Source organism: Heteronotia binoei, chromosome 5 (genome assembly GCF_032191835.1).
Source record: "Heteronotia binoei isolate CCM8104 ecotype False Entrance Well chromosome 5, APGP_CSIRO_Hbin_v1, whole genome shotgun sequence".
Classification (NCBI taxonomy): Eukaryota; Metazoa; Chordata; class Lepidosauria; order Squamata; family Gekkonidae; genus Heteronotia; species Heteronotia binoei.
This window is the reverse complement of record NC_083227.1, coordinates 20,597,473-20,616,164: the sequence shown is the minus strand read 5'-3', so window position 1 is coordinate 20,616,164 and position 18,692 is coordinate 20,597,473. Positions and strand designations below refer to the sequence as shown.

Here is an 18,692-nt window from a genome sequence, read left to right as displayed (position 1 = left end):
TTGTTTCTTAACACAGGCCAAGAAAGGACCAGGCCCTATCCAGCTTTTGAGGCGCTTAGCAGCAATGTTCCCTCTAACTTGCAGTCTTGTGAGCAAAAATTCTACTTTGCAAGCTACTGGCATTGAAGCTGTGAGCTACTGACATGAAAGTTGTGAGCTATTGCATAAATTAGTGTGCTCTGGGGTCATCCTTCCTGAGCTAAGAGAAAAATGTGTGAGCTGAAGGCTAAAAATCTGTGAGCTAGCTCGCGCTAACTCAGCTTAGAAGGAACACAGCTCAGCAGTAGTTTTTTAAAAAATGCTGATGTGCCATTATGTTGATCTGCTGTGGCAATGACTAACTTCTTTTTGAGTAAGTCTCTGATAGTTTTCATTGCAGACATATAACGGAAGCTGTACTGACTGCTTCCGTTCTGAAGACAGTTCTGAAGACAGTCCAGCAGTTCAGCTACCTGGGGTGCATCATCTCCTCAGATGCCAAGATCGACAAGGAGATTGACAACAGGCTGGCAAAGGCAAACCGTGCATTTGGCCGACTGCACAAAAGAGTGTGGAGCAACAAGCATCTGAAAAAAGGCACAAAGATCAATGTTTACAAAGCGGTTGTGATGACAACCCTCATCTATGGCTCCGAATCGTGGGTTTTATACCGTCATCACCTGCGACTCCTTGAGCGCTTTCATCAGCGCTGCCTTCGCACCATCCTCAACATCCACTGGAGTGACTTTGTGACCAACACTGAAGTCCTCAAGTGGGCAGAGGTTACCAGCATCGAGGCACTGCTGTTGAAGACGCAGCTGCGCTGGGCGGGGCATATTTCTAGGATGGAAAACCACCGCCTTCCCAAGATTGCCCTGTATGGCGAACTCTCCACCGGCCATCGAAATAGAGGGGCACCAAAGAAGAGGTACAAGGACTCCTTGAAGAAATCCCTTAGCACCTGTCACATCAACCATCACCAGTGGTCTGACCTAGCCTCAGATCGCAAAGCATGGAGGCACACCATCCACCAGGCTGTCTCTTCCTTTGAGAACACACGCATAGCTGGTCTTGAGGACAAAAGGAGATTGAGGAAGAATCGCACTGCTACAGGACCAACCCTAAATCAGACTTTTCCCTGCAGCCGCTGTGGCCGGACCTGCCTGTCCCACATTGGTCTTGTCAGCCACCAGCGAGCCTGCAGCAAACGTGGACTATTGCACCCTTCTTAAATCTTCGTTTGCGAAGCCAAGCCGAGAGACTGACTGCACATTGTTCATAACTGGGGGGGGAAGGACTAAAGTTTTTTTTTAATGAATTCTGGATATTAAAACATTGCAGCTATAGATAGCAGTGTTATTTTAATACATAAAACTATTTTGATCTAGGTGTTAGCAATTTTTTTTAAACTCCTCCAGTAGTGGGGTGGGGGGGCGTGGCACAGAGTGGTAAGCTGCAGTCCTGCAGTTCAAGCTCTCTGCTCACGACCTGAGTTTAATCCCAGCGAAAGCTGGTTCAGGTAGCCGGCTCGAGATTGACTCAGCCTTCCATCCTTCCGGGGTCGACAAAATGAGTACTCAGCTTGCTGGGGCGGGGGGGGAGTGTAGATGACTGGGGAAGGCAATGGCAAACATTGTAAAAAGTACAATGTAAAAAGTCTGCCAAGAAAATGTTGTGAAAGCGGCATCACCCCAGAGTCAGAGACTGGTGCTTGCTTGCACAGGGGACTGCCTTTACTTTTTTTAGTGGGGGGAGGGCCATGACCTGGACAGCCCAGGCTATCTCCATCCCATCATATCTCAGAAGCTACACGATCTGGCTCTTAGATGGGAGACCACCAAGGAAGTCCAGTGTTGCTACAGAGAGGCAGGCAATGGCAAGCCACCTCTGTACATCCCTTGCCTGACAACTCTGTGCGGCTGCCATCAGCGATGACCTGAACACAAAAAAAGAAAGAAGTGTGGGATGGAACGGACTCCTTGGAGCATCAAGGCAAGCACGGCTTTTTTTGTAGCAGGAGCTCCTTTGCACATTAGGCCAAAACTCCAAGAGCTTACAGTAGGCCCTATAAGCTCTTGGGGGATTGGCTACATCATGGAGGTGTGACCTAATATGCAAAGGAGCTGCTACAAAAGAAGCCCTGAAGGCAAAGAATTTGCTCATGTGCAGAAATTCAATTAACAATAAATGAGGCCAGCACAGAGGCCTCGTTTCCTCCTCCCTTCGTTCCCTGACATCACCCACAACGATCTGTGTAGAATGAGCATGAGGCCTTGGCTTCATCTTTGCCTCTTTTCTCTCCTTTGCTTTCCATCTTCAGTCTCTTGCCAGATCATCAGGCTCCTTCCTTGACATTAAACAAAAAGGTACTTCCTCTCTGCCCAAAGTTTCGTTCCTGCTCTGGTCACCTCTCCCCTTGCAGCCCTCTCCACTTCCCCTCTGATCTTCCAAACTAGGGTTTCCAGTTTGACTCAGAAAATACCTGGAGACTGGAGCAAGGGAGGGACAAGCACCATTGAACTCCAAAGGGAATTCTGGCCATCACATTTTAGGGGATCGTGCTCCTTTTAAATCCCTCCATTGGAAATAATGGAGGATGGGAGCACCTTCATTTGGGGCTCATAGAATTGGATCCCTGGTCCAATCTTTTTGAAATTTGGGAGGGGGGTGGGTTAGAAGCACCAGATGCTATGCTGAACATTTGGTGCCTCTGCCTCAACACACACCCGATACCCATGGATCAATTCTATGGGGGCTGGTCTCTGTGGGGTACAATGGAGTGCCCAGCAGACAATTCCCTTCCCACCCCCTGCTTTCTGATAACCCTGAAGCAGGGGGCCTCCAAACCAATGTTCCCTCTAAGCTGCAGTCTTGTGAGCAAAAATTCTACTTTGTGAGCTACTGGCATTAAAGTCAGGAGCTACTGCATAATTCACTGGGGTCATCCTTCCTGCGTGAAGACCAAAATGTGTGAGCTGGAGGCTAAAAATCTGGGAGCTAGCTCATGCTAACTCAGCTCAAAGGGAACACTGCTCCAAACCAGGGGACCCCCTGCCCCCAACTGGGGATTGACAACCTTGTCATCCTCAAGCCACCTTCTGTCAGGCACTCTGTACCCCAGATCCTCCACTTGCCTTTTCATGCTGATCAAATGACATCTCTTTAAATCCCTCCATTAACTTCTCATCTGTTCCTAGATCCTGCAGAAACAGCTCAATTCTGCCCTTCAAAGGCCTCCATCGCCTCCCTCCTCCTTCCCACAGATACAGCCCTGGCCCTGACCTTCAGTTTCACCACACTCTGCCTCCCGAGGCCTCCTGCGCCCTCAAACAAGTACTCCCTTCCTGCCTCTTACAACTGGAACTGCCTCCCAAGAAGGCCTGCATGATATCGCCTCTCTTCCCTCCCTAAAGGTCCCCTTTTTCTTTGAACCCTTGGGCAGAACTTCTTACTTCCATATCCCTAGAATTTATGTATTCTTCCCATTTCTCCCTGCTGGCACCTTCCGCTCCTACTTTATGTCAAATATGACATTGAAAGATCATCAGGGCAGAGACCGGTTTTTCTGTACTTTGCAGTGTCAATTCCACAGACAGTGCTTCACAAATAAATTTATAATAATGTGAGGGCCCATGTGTCTGTCCATCTGTCTTTGGCAGGCATAACGCACCAGAAAATAAGGATTGGAGGATCGAAATGTCTAGAGCAAAAATGAAGGGGATCCAAAGATCCTGGCCCAGATTAGGTCTAGGAATGTGTAGATGACACAATACGACAGTCAGAGCTGAGAACCGGTGTGTTGCAGTGTACAGTGTGGTAGAGTTGAACTGATGAGGCCTGGGTTCAAATTTCTGCTCACATATAAGATTGCAAGCCTTGGGGGGAGGGGGGGACGGGCTGGAGAGCTCCCAGAATTAAAAGTGATCTCCAAACAACATAAATCATTTCCTTGGAGAGAATGGTCCTTTCAGAGGATGGACTCTATGCCATTGCGCCCTCCCCCCTCTGGTCCAGCCCCTCCCCAGACCCCAGCCTCCCCAGCTTTGCTCCCAAACTCTCCAGGACGAAGCCCACTCGCTCTTGGCCTGACTTCTCTCACTGGGTCACGGTGAGGATAAACCAGGGCGCCCCGTTCCTTGGAGACACAAAGGAGAGTGAGATGGCTGTGTGGATGAAAGGACCCATAATGGTTTGAAAAGAGACTCAAAAACAACCAGAAGAGTAACCTTAACGCAAGCATAGCTCAGCAGGACCCTGGTTACGCAAATCCACCTCCTGATTTTCCTCTCCAACTGCAAAGTTGTAGATGGATCGAGTCAGTAAATGACGGCACCCTCTGGGGCTTGTCTGGGAGTTATGAAATGGCTTGCCATCCCCACCCCCTTTTTTAAAAAATCAAGCAGCAGAGATTTCAACACAACATAACTTTATAAAAAGCATAACATCTTCTCAGTCTCTGGTACAACTGAAAAACAAATGCTGTGAACGCAGGAACCTGGATAGCGACAAGACCTTCAGTGTCTGTCAGAAAGTGTAGGCTGAACACTGGGAAATCCTAGCAGATGGTGTCCAGTAAAGAAAAGAGGAAGTCCAGAATAATAATAGAAACATGCGGGATCTCTTCTTTCTTCCTCTGCAGTGGTTCCTCTCATCCTTGAGGATAATGGAGGCTGGAGAGGATGCTGATGGTCTGCTTGGAGCTCTCCTGTAGTACAAGCCTGTTATCCTTTACAATGTGAAAGGTGTTACTGTTGCTTTAAGGAATAAGATACAAAGGAGGAGAAAGGAATGTTGGGAAATGGAGGGGGGGAGAAATGTCTCCACTTTACTGCAGTCTGTTTTGGTGACTGGAGACAAGAGAGGCCTCTACAGGACTCAAAAAAGGGGCACTCTTGAGAAATACTATTTTCTTCTTGATGGTCCTGGTTGAAGAAAAGGTCTTAGGAAGAGATTCTGAGGTGGCCTTTTCCATACACCCAAAAGTGGGGCAGGAGGGTCTCTCCATGGAAGGAGGCTCCAGAGAACTCGTAGAGAAGGGCTGCTCGGTCAGCATCAAAAAAGGCCACTCGCCCCCCAGCATAGTTCAGGCACACTCGGATCCTCTTCAGCTCTCCACTCAGGGTCAGATCACTGACTTTTCCAGAAACCTGGTAGCTGCCCCCCCACTTCCCCACCTCCCAGAACCCTTCCTCAGGACTAAAGGTTATGTCTCCCTTCCTCTTTACAGATTTTCTGGCCACCCCCAAGGACCATTCTTCCTCACTTCCCACAAGGACTTCCCAGAAATGGCAGCCTCCTGTGAATCCCTCACGGCCCATCACAGCACCATAATTCTCAAATCTCACAGGATTTGTGGGCAGAGCTTGAGCCTTTTCTCCTCGTCTTACGCTTTTCTGACCCTCAGACAGGATGAGCTTTAGATGGGCCGTGTCTGGATCCAGAGTCACATTTGCTGTTGGAGGAAGATAAAGAGAGAAGAAGAGAAATGGCATCAGCTGGGGGATTTCACCCTTTGGCCTGTTCCGCTTCCTCCTCCTGCCGGTCATGGCCTCCTCCCACTTCTGCCACCCTCTCCTTGGTCAACAGGATCTCCTGCTTCCTCCTGTCCTTTTAAAAGGCAGAGCAATCTTCCTGTCCACTTCAAGAGAAGGCAGACAAAGTACACAATAAGCACCCACAGAAACACAATCTATTTCCTCCCATATCCTATGCCAAGCAAAGAACTGTGAGGGAGAGAAAAAGAACAACAGCTATTTGGTTGGAAATCAGACACAGGAACAGAAGATTTGACTCATTACCATGAGTCTTCCTTCTCTGTGGGCCTGGGGTGGAGACGTTTCTGGGGGAAGCTCCTCCATGACAGCCAGGATAGTCCCTGAACTTTGCAATTCCTAGAGAGGAGGGGCTTCGCTCCCAGGCCCCAGTCTGGTCCTGAAGCAGTAGAACTCCCTCTCTAAAAGGGTCCCAACCCGCCAAACAAACCACCTCAGAGAACAGAGTGAAGAACTCTGAGAGAGGCCCACCAGTTCACAAAAGAACCAAAATTGAAGTAATAAAGCCCATTAGGGTCAGATCAGCGTACCCACTCTGACTCAAGTGCCTTCTGAGAAAAAGTATTCTCCCCTTGGCCATCTCTGCATCTACCCCTTAGCCAACAAAAGAATGGCTCCTTTCCTACTTGCAAGTAGGCGCCTGGGAGCGGGGGGAGCCGAGACCCTCCACACCTCCTAGTTGACAGCCAGCAAAACCTTCAGGAGCTCCTAGGTATTGCTCCGGAAGCAGAGGAGAAGAAGAGCATAAGAACATAAGAGAAGCCATGTTGGATCAGGCCAAAGGCCCATCCAGTCCAACACTCTGTGTCACACAGTGGCCAAAAAAACCAGGCGCCATCAGGAGGTCCATCAGTGGGGCCACGACACTAGAGGCCCTCCCACTGTTGCCCCTCCCAAGTACCAAGAATACAGAGCATCACTGCCCCAGACAGAGAGTTCCATCTATACCTTGTGGCTAATAACCACTGATGGACCTCTGCTCCATATGTTTATCCAATCCCCTCTTAAAGCTGGCTATGCTTGTATCCACCACCACCTCCTATGGCAGTGAATTCCATGTGTTAAACACCCTTTGGGTGAAAAACTACTTCCTTTTATCCGTCAGCAAGGAGGGCTGACCAGGAAATGAAATAAAATAAAGGGGGGGAGGGCTCTTTGAAATTACAGTGCTTGAGAGAGCCAGTCTGGGTATTGGTTAACTGCGTGGACTCTTAACTGGGAGAACTGGGTTTGAGTCCCCATTCCTCCACTTGCAGCTGCTGGAAAAGCCTTGGGTCAGCCATAGGTCTCTCAGAGCTGTCCTTGAAAGGGCAGCTTCTGGGAGAGCTCTCTCAGCCCCACCCACCTCACAAGGTGACTGTTGTTGGGTGGGGGGAAGGTAAAGGAGATTATGAGCCACTCTGAGATTCAGAGTGAAGGGCAGGATATAAATCCAATATCTTTTTCATATCATTATATTATATTATACATATCATTATACTTGTATATTTTCACAACAGAAATGTCTAGAGATTTACTTTTTAACAAAGCTGGGAATTCAGAAAACTAGGTACACATTTGGTAAGACATCACATCGAGATCATGATATAACAGATCCTGGAAACTATTTTTTAAAAAAATAAAAATCCCCCCAGAGGTCAGGTGAGGAAATGCTCACCACAGGACAAGATCAGGGAAATAGTGGCCACAGAGGTTGAGAAACTCTGAATTCTCCACTCATACAGCAGCCAACCACACTTCGCTGCAATCCTTCCCAAAACTTTTTATTTATTTATTTATTTATTCGGGATTTATATCCCGCCCTTCCCACGAATGGCTCAGGGCGGCTTCCAACAGTTAATCAACATAAAATTTAAACAATTTCGAGTATAAAACAATTCAAATATAAAACAATTAAATATTTAAACAGTTAAAACCTTAAAACAGAGTAATTCAGTTTCCTGTAAACAGATGGCTGGCCAGTTACATCAAGTTGTCATCCTAGCTAAATATAGGCTAGGTATAGGCTAGCCGGAAGAGGGTCGTCTTACAGGCCCTGCGGAACTGCGCCAAGTCCCGCAGGGCCCTCACCTCTTCCGGCAGCTGATTCCACCATACGGGGGCCATAACGGAGAAAGCCCTTTCTCTGGTGGCTTTCAGACGGGCTTCTTTTGGCCCGGGGATAGTGAGGAGATTTTGTGTTCCTGACCTCAGTGCCCCCTGGGGAACATGTGGGGAGAGACGGTCCTTCAGGTAGGCAGGTCCCAGGCCATATAGGGCTTTAAAGGTAATAACCAGCACCTTGTACCGGACTCGGTATATCACTGGAAGCCAGTGCAGAGTCCGGAGACCCGGCTGGATGTGTCCCCACTTTGGGAGACCCAATAACAGCTGGGCTGCGGCATTCTGCACCAGCTGCAGTTTCCGGGTCCGAGACAAGGGCAGCCCCATGTAGAGGGCATTGCAGTAGTCCAACCTTGAGGTGACCGTAGCATGGATCACTGTTGCTAGGTTGTCGCGCTCCAGAAAGGGGGCCAGCTGCCTTGCCCGCCTAAGATGAAAAAATGCGGACTTGGCAGCGGCTGCTATCTGAGCCTCCATCTTTAAGGAAGGCTCCAATAGCACCCCCAAGCTCTTGACCCTGTCCGCCGCCGTGAGCGGCGCACCATCAAAAGCCGGCAGGGGGATCCCTCTCCCCGGGCCGCGGCGACCCAAGCAAAGGACCTCTGTCTTCATAGGATTTAGCTTCAGCCCGCTCAGTCTGAGCCACTCAGCCACGGCCCGTAGTGCCTGGTCAAGATTTTCCGGGGCGCAGACAGGCTGGCCATCCATCAGTAGATAGAGCTGGGTGTCATCAGCATACTGGTGACACCCCAACCCATACCTTCGGGCAATCTGGGCAAGAGGCCGCATGTAGATGTTAAATAACATCGGGGAGAGAACCGCCCCTTGGGGCACGCCACAATCGAGTGAGCGCCTCCGGGATAGCTCCCCCCCAATTGCGACCCTTTGTCCCCGACCTTCCAGGAAAGAGGAAAGCCACTGTAAGGCCAACCCCTGAATCCCCGCGTCGGCGAGGCGGCACGTCAGTAGCCGATGGTTGATCGTGTCGAACGCAGCCAACAGGTCTAACAACATCAGCACCGCCGAGCCACCCCGATCCAGATGCCGTTGAAGGTCATCCACTAAGGCAACCAACACTGTCTCTGTCCCGTGTCCCGGGCGAAAGCCGGACTGAAATGGGTCAAGGACGGAAGTGTCATCCAGGAAAGTCTGTAACTGCATCGCCACTGCCCTCTCAATAAGTTTACCCAGAAAGGGCAAATTTGAAACCGGCCGATAGTGTGTCAATTGGGCCGGATCTAAAGATGGCTAAAGAAAACTTCAGTGGAAATGAGGTTTCAGAAAGCTGGGAAAGTCCAAGAGATGCACAAATGCAGTGGGGAAGCAGGGAAAAAACCTGCTACACAAGAGTGTTGAACATGGGGCAGGTAATTCCTGTGGAGGTGGCCAGGATCAAACTAGAACTGAAAGAAATATCTTTGGTACTTAATTCACGTCCCCTTTCTGCTTCTATTAACACTGCTCCAAAAACTAATGTCTGTTGTATCCTCAGCGGCAATTTTAAAAGAACTGCTATATTACCACTTGGAATCTCTTCTGGACTGCAGTTACCAACACAGAGTTATTGACCTTCAGGCATGATCTTCCCTGGGCTGGAAAAATGGATGCCTCAACAGCCACCTTTGGCAGAAGAATATTGAGACTTTTCTTATGGAACTCAGCCAAGCCACAGACGTCTTTCAGCATCAAGAATTGTTTCCTTGCCTCACATATATTTTGCAGAGCCACGAAGACACTATCCTGATGCTTGCAAACACCAAGCAGAAGAACACAAAACTTGTACAGTGAAGCTTTTTAGTTCAGAAATAATTGATTGGCGTATGGAGAAAAACGTACCTTTCTGCAGGTGAAGTCCAGAATCCAGAGTGTCTGAGGAAGCAAAGGAACAGAAAGTGAGACCCTTGTGCTTATTACAAATCTTAGGACAAAAATATCAGTTAATAATACTGTCTATTTTCTCTTTGGGAGGGCCAGCAGAATGGTATGGCCCCATCTCGTCAGATCTCAGAAGCTAAGCTGGGTCGGTACTTGGATGGGTGACCAAAAAAGACTTTGCAGGGGGGGAGGGGAGGACAGCAAACCATCTCTGTTTCTCACTCGGTTTGAAAACCTCTGGCTGGGGTCGCCATAAGTCCCTTGTGACTTCATGGTACATAGTTACGTATTTCTTCCGAGTTACAGCTGAAAGGTTAAGCAGAAGCTATTTCTGGGGGGGAATCTGGGTGCAAATATTCAAATTCATTTTCACAGATCACTTTGCATTAATTAAGATCCACCTCACAGAAAGTGTGGCACAGTAAGGATCCAATCCAGGTAAATTGAGGATGATTCGAAACAGAGTTTCCATCGCGCCTTCTAAAATCACTGATTTCAATGGTATTAGAAGGGTGTAACTACGACAGCACTGTGGTCCCCTTGAGACCTTTCTGTGGGCACAGCTAGGACATATTCAAACGAACACAGACAATTAAAGCGAACAGTTTTGATAAAGTCTCATTTGGCCACAGGCACATTGCAAAGAGAAAGGGGGGGTGTCCCTGAAATGGATCTGGTGGGTGTCTTCATTAAATGCAGATGCCTGAGGGGCAGTTTCCTCCTGATCCCTGTCATTTTAGGTGCTTGTTGGACCATTTTCCTCTCAATTTGCCCTTGCATGGTCACAGTAATGGTTAGAGATCAGCAACATAGAAATCCATATAGTGCAATTTTGACCAGAAAACTTTACATGATGAACTAAAATGGCCTTCTGATGATACATACATTTCCCACATTCCTGGGTCTGCTAATGTTATAAGCAAGCTGGAGCAGACGAAAACACATCAGGCCCACTCTAATGTCCAGTCTGAAACACCTGCAGTGTTTCTTCATTACCTTCGAATTGCTTCTTGATGGCCTCCAAAAGCGGATTTAAATCCGAGAAGTCCCAGATACGCCACTTCAGCGCAAGGGGAAAAGCCACTGGACTCTCAAACGGCTCCTTTTCTTCATACCTGGGGAAAATCCCATTAAGGTGACATCCATTCAGTTCAGAATCCCACCCTCCTCCACACACAAGTGGATTAGAAAAGCAGAGGAAGGAGCTGGTAGAAAGCAGAGAGACACAGACTGAGGCTGAAAGCACAGAAAGATGAGGGGCTATTTGAAAAGGACTGTTCACCTTACTGTACCTCCTGCTTTCTTATAATAATAATAATAATAATAATAACAACAACAACAACAATAAATTTATTTTTATATCCCGCCCTCCCCCACCAAAGGCGGGCTCAGGGCGGCTTACAGACATGGCATTCCATGATTCAAATAAAACAATATACACAACAATTTAATATAATCAGTTACATAAATAATTAAATAAAATAGATAAAATGAATTTGGCCTATGTTCATAGAGCACACAGTAGCCAAAGGGAATGTCTACCACAAAATAAAAGACAGCTCTTTCGGACTCAAACTGACCCCCCACCCCTCCATGTCAACTGTTTTTGCACACTGAAATAGCACTAGGGAAATTATTTGCCCATTTTTGCTGCTCCTTGTGTAGTATTTTGTGCAGGTGGATCAGCATAAACAGGGAAATTCCCTGCCCCAGCACTGTTTCAGCATGAAAAAACAACTCTGGGAAAAGGAGGCAGCAGCCCTTCCTCTCCCACAGCGGCATTTGAGACCTAAACAAGGCTTGCTTTCTTTTTTAACAGCCATTCTCTGCAGCCGCTGTGTGGCATTGTGGAGCCCAGGTCAAACTCTCCAAAAAAATCAATTGTCAAGTTTTATTTATTTATATTTCGATTTATATCCCGCCCTTCCCACCGAAGTTGGCCCTGAGAACAGCAACCCCACATCCCCTACTCCTGTCTGGCAAATGCCTAAGTGAAGAAAAAGAAAGCTGGTGAGAGTTCTGGAGTCGGACTGTAGGGCCCTAGTTAAATCCCACTCTCAGCCAGGGTGACGTCAGACCACTCTCTCTCACACAAAAAAAGGGCTGTTGTGAGGAGAAAACGGAGGAGGGCAGAATCAGGTACATCACTTTGATGTTTTTTCCTCTCCCTCCTATAGTACGAGAACTGAGGGGTACCCAACAAAGTTGATGAGAATTCGCTGCAGGTTGAGGTAGTGATTGATGGCCACCAGAACAGAGAGCTTTCAAAGGGGATTAGACAGATTCATGGAGGGGCCCATTGATAAATAGCTGCTAGACTCGAGGACTGAAGGAAGACCCCATATCCAGAGGCAGCAAACCTCTAAGCACAAGTACTAGGGGGTGGAAGGGGAGCCCATAAGCCTCTGTGCTCAGTTTGACTGGCCCTCCAGGACAATTGGTTGGCCACTGCATGAAACAGGATGCTGGCCTAGACGGGCCACAGGTCTCATCCAGCAGGCTTTTCTTATGCTTTTAAGAGTGTGGCAGATACTTAAAGAAAGGAAACACATCATATGTTATCACTGTACTCAGATATGCCTGTACTATAAGAGTCCCATGGTGCAGAGTGGTAGCTGCATTACTGCAGCCGACCTCTGCTCACGACCTGAGTTTCATCCTGGTGGAAGCTGGGTTCAGGTAGCCGGCTCAAGGTTGACTCAGCCTTCCATCCTTCTGAGGTCAGTAAAATTAGTACCCAGCTTGCTGGGGGGAAAGTGCAGATGACTGGGGAGGGCAATGGCAAACCACCTTTTTTTTGTAGCAGGAACTCCTTTGCCTATTAGGCTACACCCCCCCATGATGTAGCCAATCCTCCAACAGCTTACAGGGCTCTTCTTACTAGGACTACTGTAAGCTCTTGGAGGATTGGCTACATCAGGGGTGTGTGGCCTAATATGAAAAGGAGTTCTGCCAGAAAAAAAAAAGCCGAGCAGAATGTTTAGATGCCATGTGATTCAGGAGCATTGGTAGAAATATGGCAGGCAAGCCAACTTCTGATTCATGATGTGTAGTCTCACCCTATCCTCTTTGACACAACAGAGTGCACCAGTTTGGATTGGGCAGTCATCATCAGACTGGGTGGGGAGGACATCCAAGTGCCCCTGCAGCCAGCCCTGATGCCAACCAAGGCATTATTTGGGCCAAGTAAAGTTAACCACCTGCCATTTTGTGGAATAAGCAAAGCTGAGGAGACCTGAACTCTGTGTTTTGTGAGGTGTTTTGGATAAATGTTGTTCTGGCAGCATTTGCCACCACATCACAAGGATCTTCACTGTGTGACTGAAGGTAAGCTGTAGCAGCCATTTTGTGAGTGGCACTATCTCCTGTGGCAGCACCCTCCGCACCATGTCAGAATCTGAAAGGTGCCTGCAGCCTCAAAAAGGTTGGGGACCATTGTTCTAGAGATGTAAAGCTAGGTGCCAACCAAGGACCTCGCCCCCATTTCCTATGGATGAGGCTTTGGGCATATGCTGTTTGCCACTGACAGACAGACGGAAATCCACGCTCTTAATTACAATTGATTTGACCCTCAGCCATGATCCTGAAGGACCACATTCTCCACAGGATACCCAGTCCACTTCCAGCATTAAGAAGATTAATGTTAAAGGCCTACTTACTTCTGCAAGGTCCTTCTGGCACCCTAAAGAAAAAAGGCAGAGAGAGAGACCTCAGTGCTTGCTAAAAGACCATACCAGGAAGACCTCTCAAACTCTGGAAGATTCTCCATTCTATCCTTTCACTTGTGTCCAGCTAGCAGACTTCACTGATAGACTGGGGTAGATCTATGAGAGAAAATCTCTGTGAAGTTAATAACAGCAGAAAAAGTAGAGCTAGGTGATCTGCTTTGACAACTCAACGGTGGCAACTTTCACAGACAGATTTTTCCTCACATGGAAGGAAGGAAGCTCACAGATTAGGGTGTGTTCCCGTTGTGGCCACCCACGGATGCAGAGGCATTCCCAGCAAATTTCCTAGCCTCAGCCCTGAGTCACTGTGATTTCTCTTCTTTTCATTGGAGGGCATTTTCTAGGCTTAAAAATAATACGTAGATTACACTAGCATCATAACAGCATACTGATACCCAGCTTTCATTTTTTAAAACAGTAAAGTCCTTACCATTGCAGAGATAAAAGTGGAAATGTGCAGCCTGCATGTTCTTTAAAACAAAAGCTAGGGATTAGTGCCACAGATTATACTGTCACAACACTATAGCAATCTAGCCACTGCCCTTCTCTTTAAAGCCCAGAGGTAGAGGGCGGAGGATGGTATCCACAGAAAAAGAAGAGAATGCCATTCACTCAGAGTGGTTTATAGTCTCCTTACCTTCCTCTCCCCACAACAGACTGAGAGAGCTCTGAGAGAACTCCTTTTCTCTAAGAGAATTGCTCAGAGAACTGTGATTGACCCAAGGTCACCAAGCTGGCCGCATGTGGAGGAGTGGGGAATCAAACCTGGTTCTCCAGATTAGAGTCTGTTGCTCCAAGCACACAATATAGGATACATTTCCTGCTCCTCCTTTTAAAACTTGCTGTGAAAAACTTTGCATGTGACCCTCTTTCCTAGTTGGTTTTCTTGAAACAGCAACCCATGAACCTGGGTTTACTTGCATGGGGTTCCCCAGACTTCTGAGATGGAAGCTGAGCAGCCTCCGTTTATCTGGGAGGAGCAGAGGGCTCAGGGTGGGGGAAGAATGCATTTCCAGGGGCTGGACTTTCATAGGGACTCAGAGATTGTCCAGTCTGCCGCTTGCTGGAGATGTAAAGGAACAGAGAGGAAAGCGGCCTTTCTGCAGACCTGGAAACTCACTAGCAGACAATGGAATATGGATTCCTTGAACGGAATATGGATTGTACCGTTATTAGCACTTGTATGGAATTGATTACGTATAGAAAGTGAATATATAAATACGTCGATTGTTGCAAAATAGTTATTAGAGCATTTCTGTTAAGTTCAAAGTGATTTTCTATTTAATTTAAATCTACTTGCTGTGATTCTCTATTGTTGTATATAACAGGGCTAGCTTATAATAATAATAATAATAATAATAATAACTTTATTTTTATATCCCGCCCTCCCCCGCCGAAGCGGGCTCAGGGCGGCTAACAGACATGGGGATCCCATGATTCATAAAACAATGTAAACAATATAAATATATCAATTTCATAATAGATTTTTAAAATAGATAAAATGTATAAAATGGGTGCTAATTTCTATAATCATAATATCCACAAGATGGCTAGATGTCCACATATCAGATTAATCGGGTTCTATCTCGAAAGCAAGCGGGAAAAGAAATGTTTTGCAAGCCCTGCGGAATTGGTTCAGGTCCCGCAGGACTCGCACCATCTCTGGAAGGTGGTTCCACCAACGAGGGGCCATCACTGAGAAGGCCTGCTCCCTAGTAGCCTTCAACCTGGCATCTCTTGGCCCAGGGATTGTTAGTAAGTTCTGAGAGCTAGATCTCAGTGCTCTCTGGGGCACATATGGGGAGAGGCGGTCCCTTAGGTAGGCAGGTCCTCGGCCATATAGGGCTTTAAAGGTAATAACCAGCACTTTATAGCGAACACGGTACACAACCGGCAGCCAATGCAGATCCCGCAGCCCAGGCCGCGCAGGTTCCCACCGTGGTAGTCCCTCCAGCAGTCTGGCCGCCGCGTTCTGGACTACCTGAAGTCTCCGTGTTCGGTATAAGGGCAGCCCCATGTAGAGGGCATTGCAGTAGTCTAGTCTCGAAGTGACCGTTGCGTGGATCACAGTTGCTAGGTCGCTGCGCTCCAAGAAGGGAGCCAGCTGCCTCGCCCTCTTGAGATGGAAGAAGGCGGATCTAGCAGTGGCGGCTATCTGGGCCTCCATTGATAGAGAGGATTCCAGTAGCACTCCCAGGCTTTTGACTTTGCGCACTGGTACCAGTGGCGCACCGTCAAAAGCCGGTAGGGTAATCTCCCCTCCCGGTCCGCTGCGGCCCACGCAAAGGACCTCAGTCTTCGCCGGATTTAACTTCAGCCCGCTCAGCCTGAGCCAGTCAGCCACGGCTTGTAATGCCCGGTCCAAATTTATAGGGACATCACCAGCCCGGCCGTCCATCAATAGATAGAGCTGGGTGTCATCTGCATATTGGTGACAACCCAGCCCATACCTCCGTGCAATCTGGGCAAGGGGGCGCATAAAGATGTTAAACAACATCGGGGAGAGAACTGCTCCCTGGGGCACACCACAATGAAGTGGGTGCCTCTGAGACAGCTCCCCCCCAATTGCCACCCTTTGTCCCCGACCATCAAGAAAGGAGGAGAGCCACTGTAAGGCTAGCCCCCGAATTCCTGCGTCGGCAAGGCGGCGGGTCAGCAGCCGATGGTCGACCATATCGAACGCAGCCGATAGGTCTAGCAACAGCAATACCGCCGAGCCGCCTCGATCCAGTTGTCGTCGGAGGTCATCCATGAGGGCGACCAGGACTGTTTCCGTCCCATGGCCCGGGCGAAAGCCGGACTGGCATGGGTCTAAGATGGAAGCGTCCTCCAGAAATTCCTGTAACTGCACTGCCACAGCCCTCTCGATAATTTTGCCCAAAAAGGGCAAATTTGAGACCGGCCGGTAGTGCGCCAATTCGGCCGGGTCTGATGACGGTTTTTTCAAGAGAGGACGGACCAATGCCTCTTTCAGGGGTGTTGGAAAAGCACCCTCTGAAAGGGATCGATTTATAATATCCCGTATAGGATATCTTAATTCCTCCTGGCAGGCCTTAATTAGCCAGGAGGGGCATGGGTCCAGATCACAAGTTGTGGATCGTGCAGTACCAAGAATTCTGTCGACTTCCTCCAAGCTGAGCGGGTCGAAGCAATCCAGAGTTAACTCAGAAGACACGCATTGGGCTTCGAGTTCACTTACTGCCTCCAAATTGGCAGGGCAGTCATGGCGGAGCGATTGGACCTTATCCGCAAAAAATTTCGCAAAAGCCTCACAGCCAATCTCCAATTCCTTAGCTTTTAAGTTGCCTTGAGGCAATGTAGTCAGGTTCCAAATTATTCTAAATAATTGGGCTGGGCGCGAATTTGCAGATGCAATCTTAGCCGCAAAGTATGTTTTCTTTGCGGCCTTGATTGCCATCTCATAAGACTTCATAAACTTCCTATAAGATGTTCTAGTCGTCTCGTCACGAGTACGCCGCCATTGCCTCTCTAGCCGTCTAAGGCCTTGTTTCAGCTGGCGTAATTCCGGGGTATACCACGGAGCCAGCTTAGTCCGGGGCCGCAGAGGGCGCCGAGGTGCGATCTCCTCGATGGCCCTAGAGAGCCGGCTATTCCAGGTCTCAATCAGGCCATCGAGGGAGTCGCCAGAGGGCCAGGGATCCCGCAGAGCCATCTGGAACCGTTCCGGGTCCATTTGGCTCCGCGGGCGAGCCATAATCGGCTCCTCGCCTAAACAGGTTTGGGGAGGCATATCTACACGGGCCTTGAGGGCGAAGTGATCCGACCATGGCACTACCTCTGCAGTTATATCGCTCACTACGATCCCAGCCGTAAAGATCAGGTCTAACATGTGTCCGGCCTGGTGGGTGGGGGTTGCAACAAATTGAGAGAGTCCCAGTGTCGCCATGGAAGACACTAGGTCCGCCGCCTGACTGGAGGACGGGTCATCAGCATGGACGTTGAAGTCACCCAGGATTATCAACCTTGGGTGCTCCAACGCCCAGCCTGTCGCCGCCTCGAGCAGGGACGGTAAGGCGTTGGCTGGTGCGTTAGGCGTACGGTACACCAGCCAAATCGCCAACCCCTCTCCATCCCCCACGCCAGACCGGCACATTCAATGCCCTCAATCTTTGGGGCCGGGAGCGCCCTGAAGGAGTAAGCCTCCCGTGCAAATAGCTGGCTTTTCTGCTAAGTGAAGGAGGCACTTAGAAGATCTGGAGCCAGCATTCTCCCCGAGGTGACCCTGGGCTATTCCTGCCACACTTCTACCTGCAGGAGACTGCTGGCTGGCTGTTGACACGTCTCCATTTCTCGGATGAGGCTTTCCAGAGAGGAGAGTTCCTCAGAGAGTCTGGCCAGGTGCTGGTCCCTCTTCCTTGCCACCTCCTTCTCCACCTCTTCCATCTGGGCCAGCAAAAGTTTCTCTTGTTCCTCCAGAAACTTCTGTAGTTGCCTAAACTTGATCAGCACCTTCTGTCGCTCTCCTTTGGTTTGCCTCTGAGACAGAAAAAGAAGAATAACAGTGCCCACAGTGGGAAGACGGCTCTGAGGAGACTCCTGCCGGAAAGGGAATTTTGTCTTTCCTGGAGATCATATCAACGTTCGGTAGGGAAAGAGAAAATCCACATGAATTATCTTTGCATCAATTTCTTCTTGGAGTACTGTTTTACTTTACAAAACATAAAAAGCAAAACTGTCATCAAAGGCCAAACTAGACATAAGTGCAGCTTATCCCGTTTCCCCTGCTAGCCCTGGCCAGAGGGACAACATATGCAGCAGCAAAGAACAAAAACAGTTGAAGAATCCTCTCACGTCCACCCCTCAGACACACACTGAGACGCTAAGGTTCCTATCATGTGAACCTGGTATAGCACCCAACATTACAGAGATATAATAGGAAAGGTGTGCCTCTTCATATTCAGAAAAGCTCCTTCTAAGTGGTCTCTCATTCCCTCTTTGTTGGAAACAAATTCCATATAGGAGGAGGCTGCCTTCACGCTCAAGTATTCTGAATTGTCTTCCGTGTTTTTCCCCCTGTGTACATTTGTGCCTGCTGAAGACAAAAGAGCTGAACGAGCGTCTTGAGTCTCCACACACAGGAACACTAGGATTATTTTCACATGCAGCTTTTGCACTGGTACAGTAAACTAAAGTTCTCGTCACAGAGATCTGAGAGGAAAGGTGCTCCTCTTAACATTCACAAAATGTAATTTCTAAGGGGTCTCTCATTAACTGTCCTGTGGGAAACCAAGCCATTCCCAATAGCGAGAGGCTTCCTTCTCACATGACTTTTCTGCATTTGGGACTGTAAGTTTCAGCTTCCCGGCAATACTGATACTTACGAGCAGGTCTTGGCTTTCCTTCACTATATCGGCTTTATATGCCAGGATTTTGTTTCTCTCCTTCAGCAGAATCTCCACACAATTGCAGAACTGATCCTAGGAGGGGAAATGGT

General features: G+C 48.5%; 1 protein-coding gene across 1 annotated transcript in view; it reads right to left on the bottom strand.

Annotated features, from left to right (window-relative positions):
• Positions 1 to 4,388: 4,388 nt before the first annotated feature.
• The window catches only part of LOC132572179 (E3 ubiquitin-protein ligase TRIM11-like), a 69,102-nt gene continuing 54,798 nt past the window's right edge, over positions 4,389 to 18,692 (bottom strand). The window contains exons 4-8 of the mRNA XM_060238985.1: positions 18,580 to 18,675; positions 17,507 to 17,734; positions 13,169 to 13,191; positions 10,506 to 10,624; positions 4,389 to 5,431 (exon numbers count right to left, since the gene is read on the bottom strand). Coding sequence (XP_060094968.1) covers positions 4,920 to 5,431; positions 10,506 to 10,624; positions 13,169 to 13,191; positions 17,507 to 17,734; positions 18,580 to 18,675 — 978 coding nt within the window. The 3' untranslated portion in view covers positions 4,389 to 4,919. The remainder of the gene's footprint in view (positions 5,432 to 10,505; positions 10,625 to 13,168; positions 13,192 to 17,506; positions 17,735 to 18,579; positions 18,676 to 18,692) is intronic.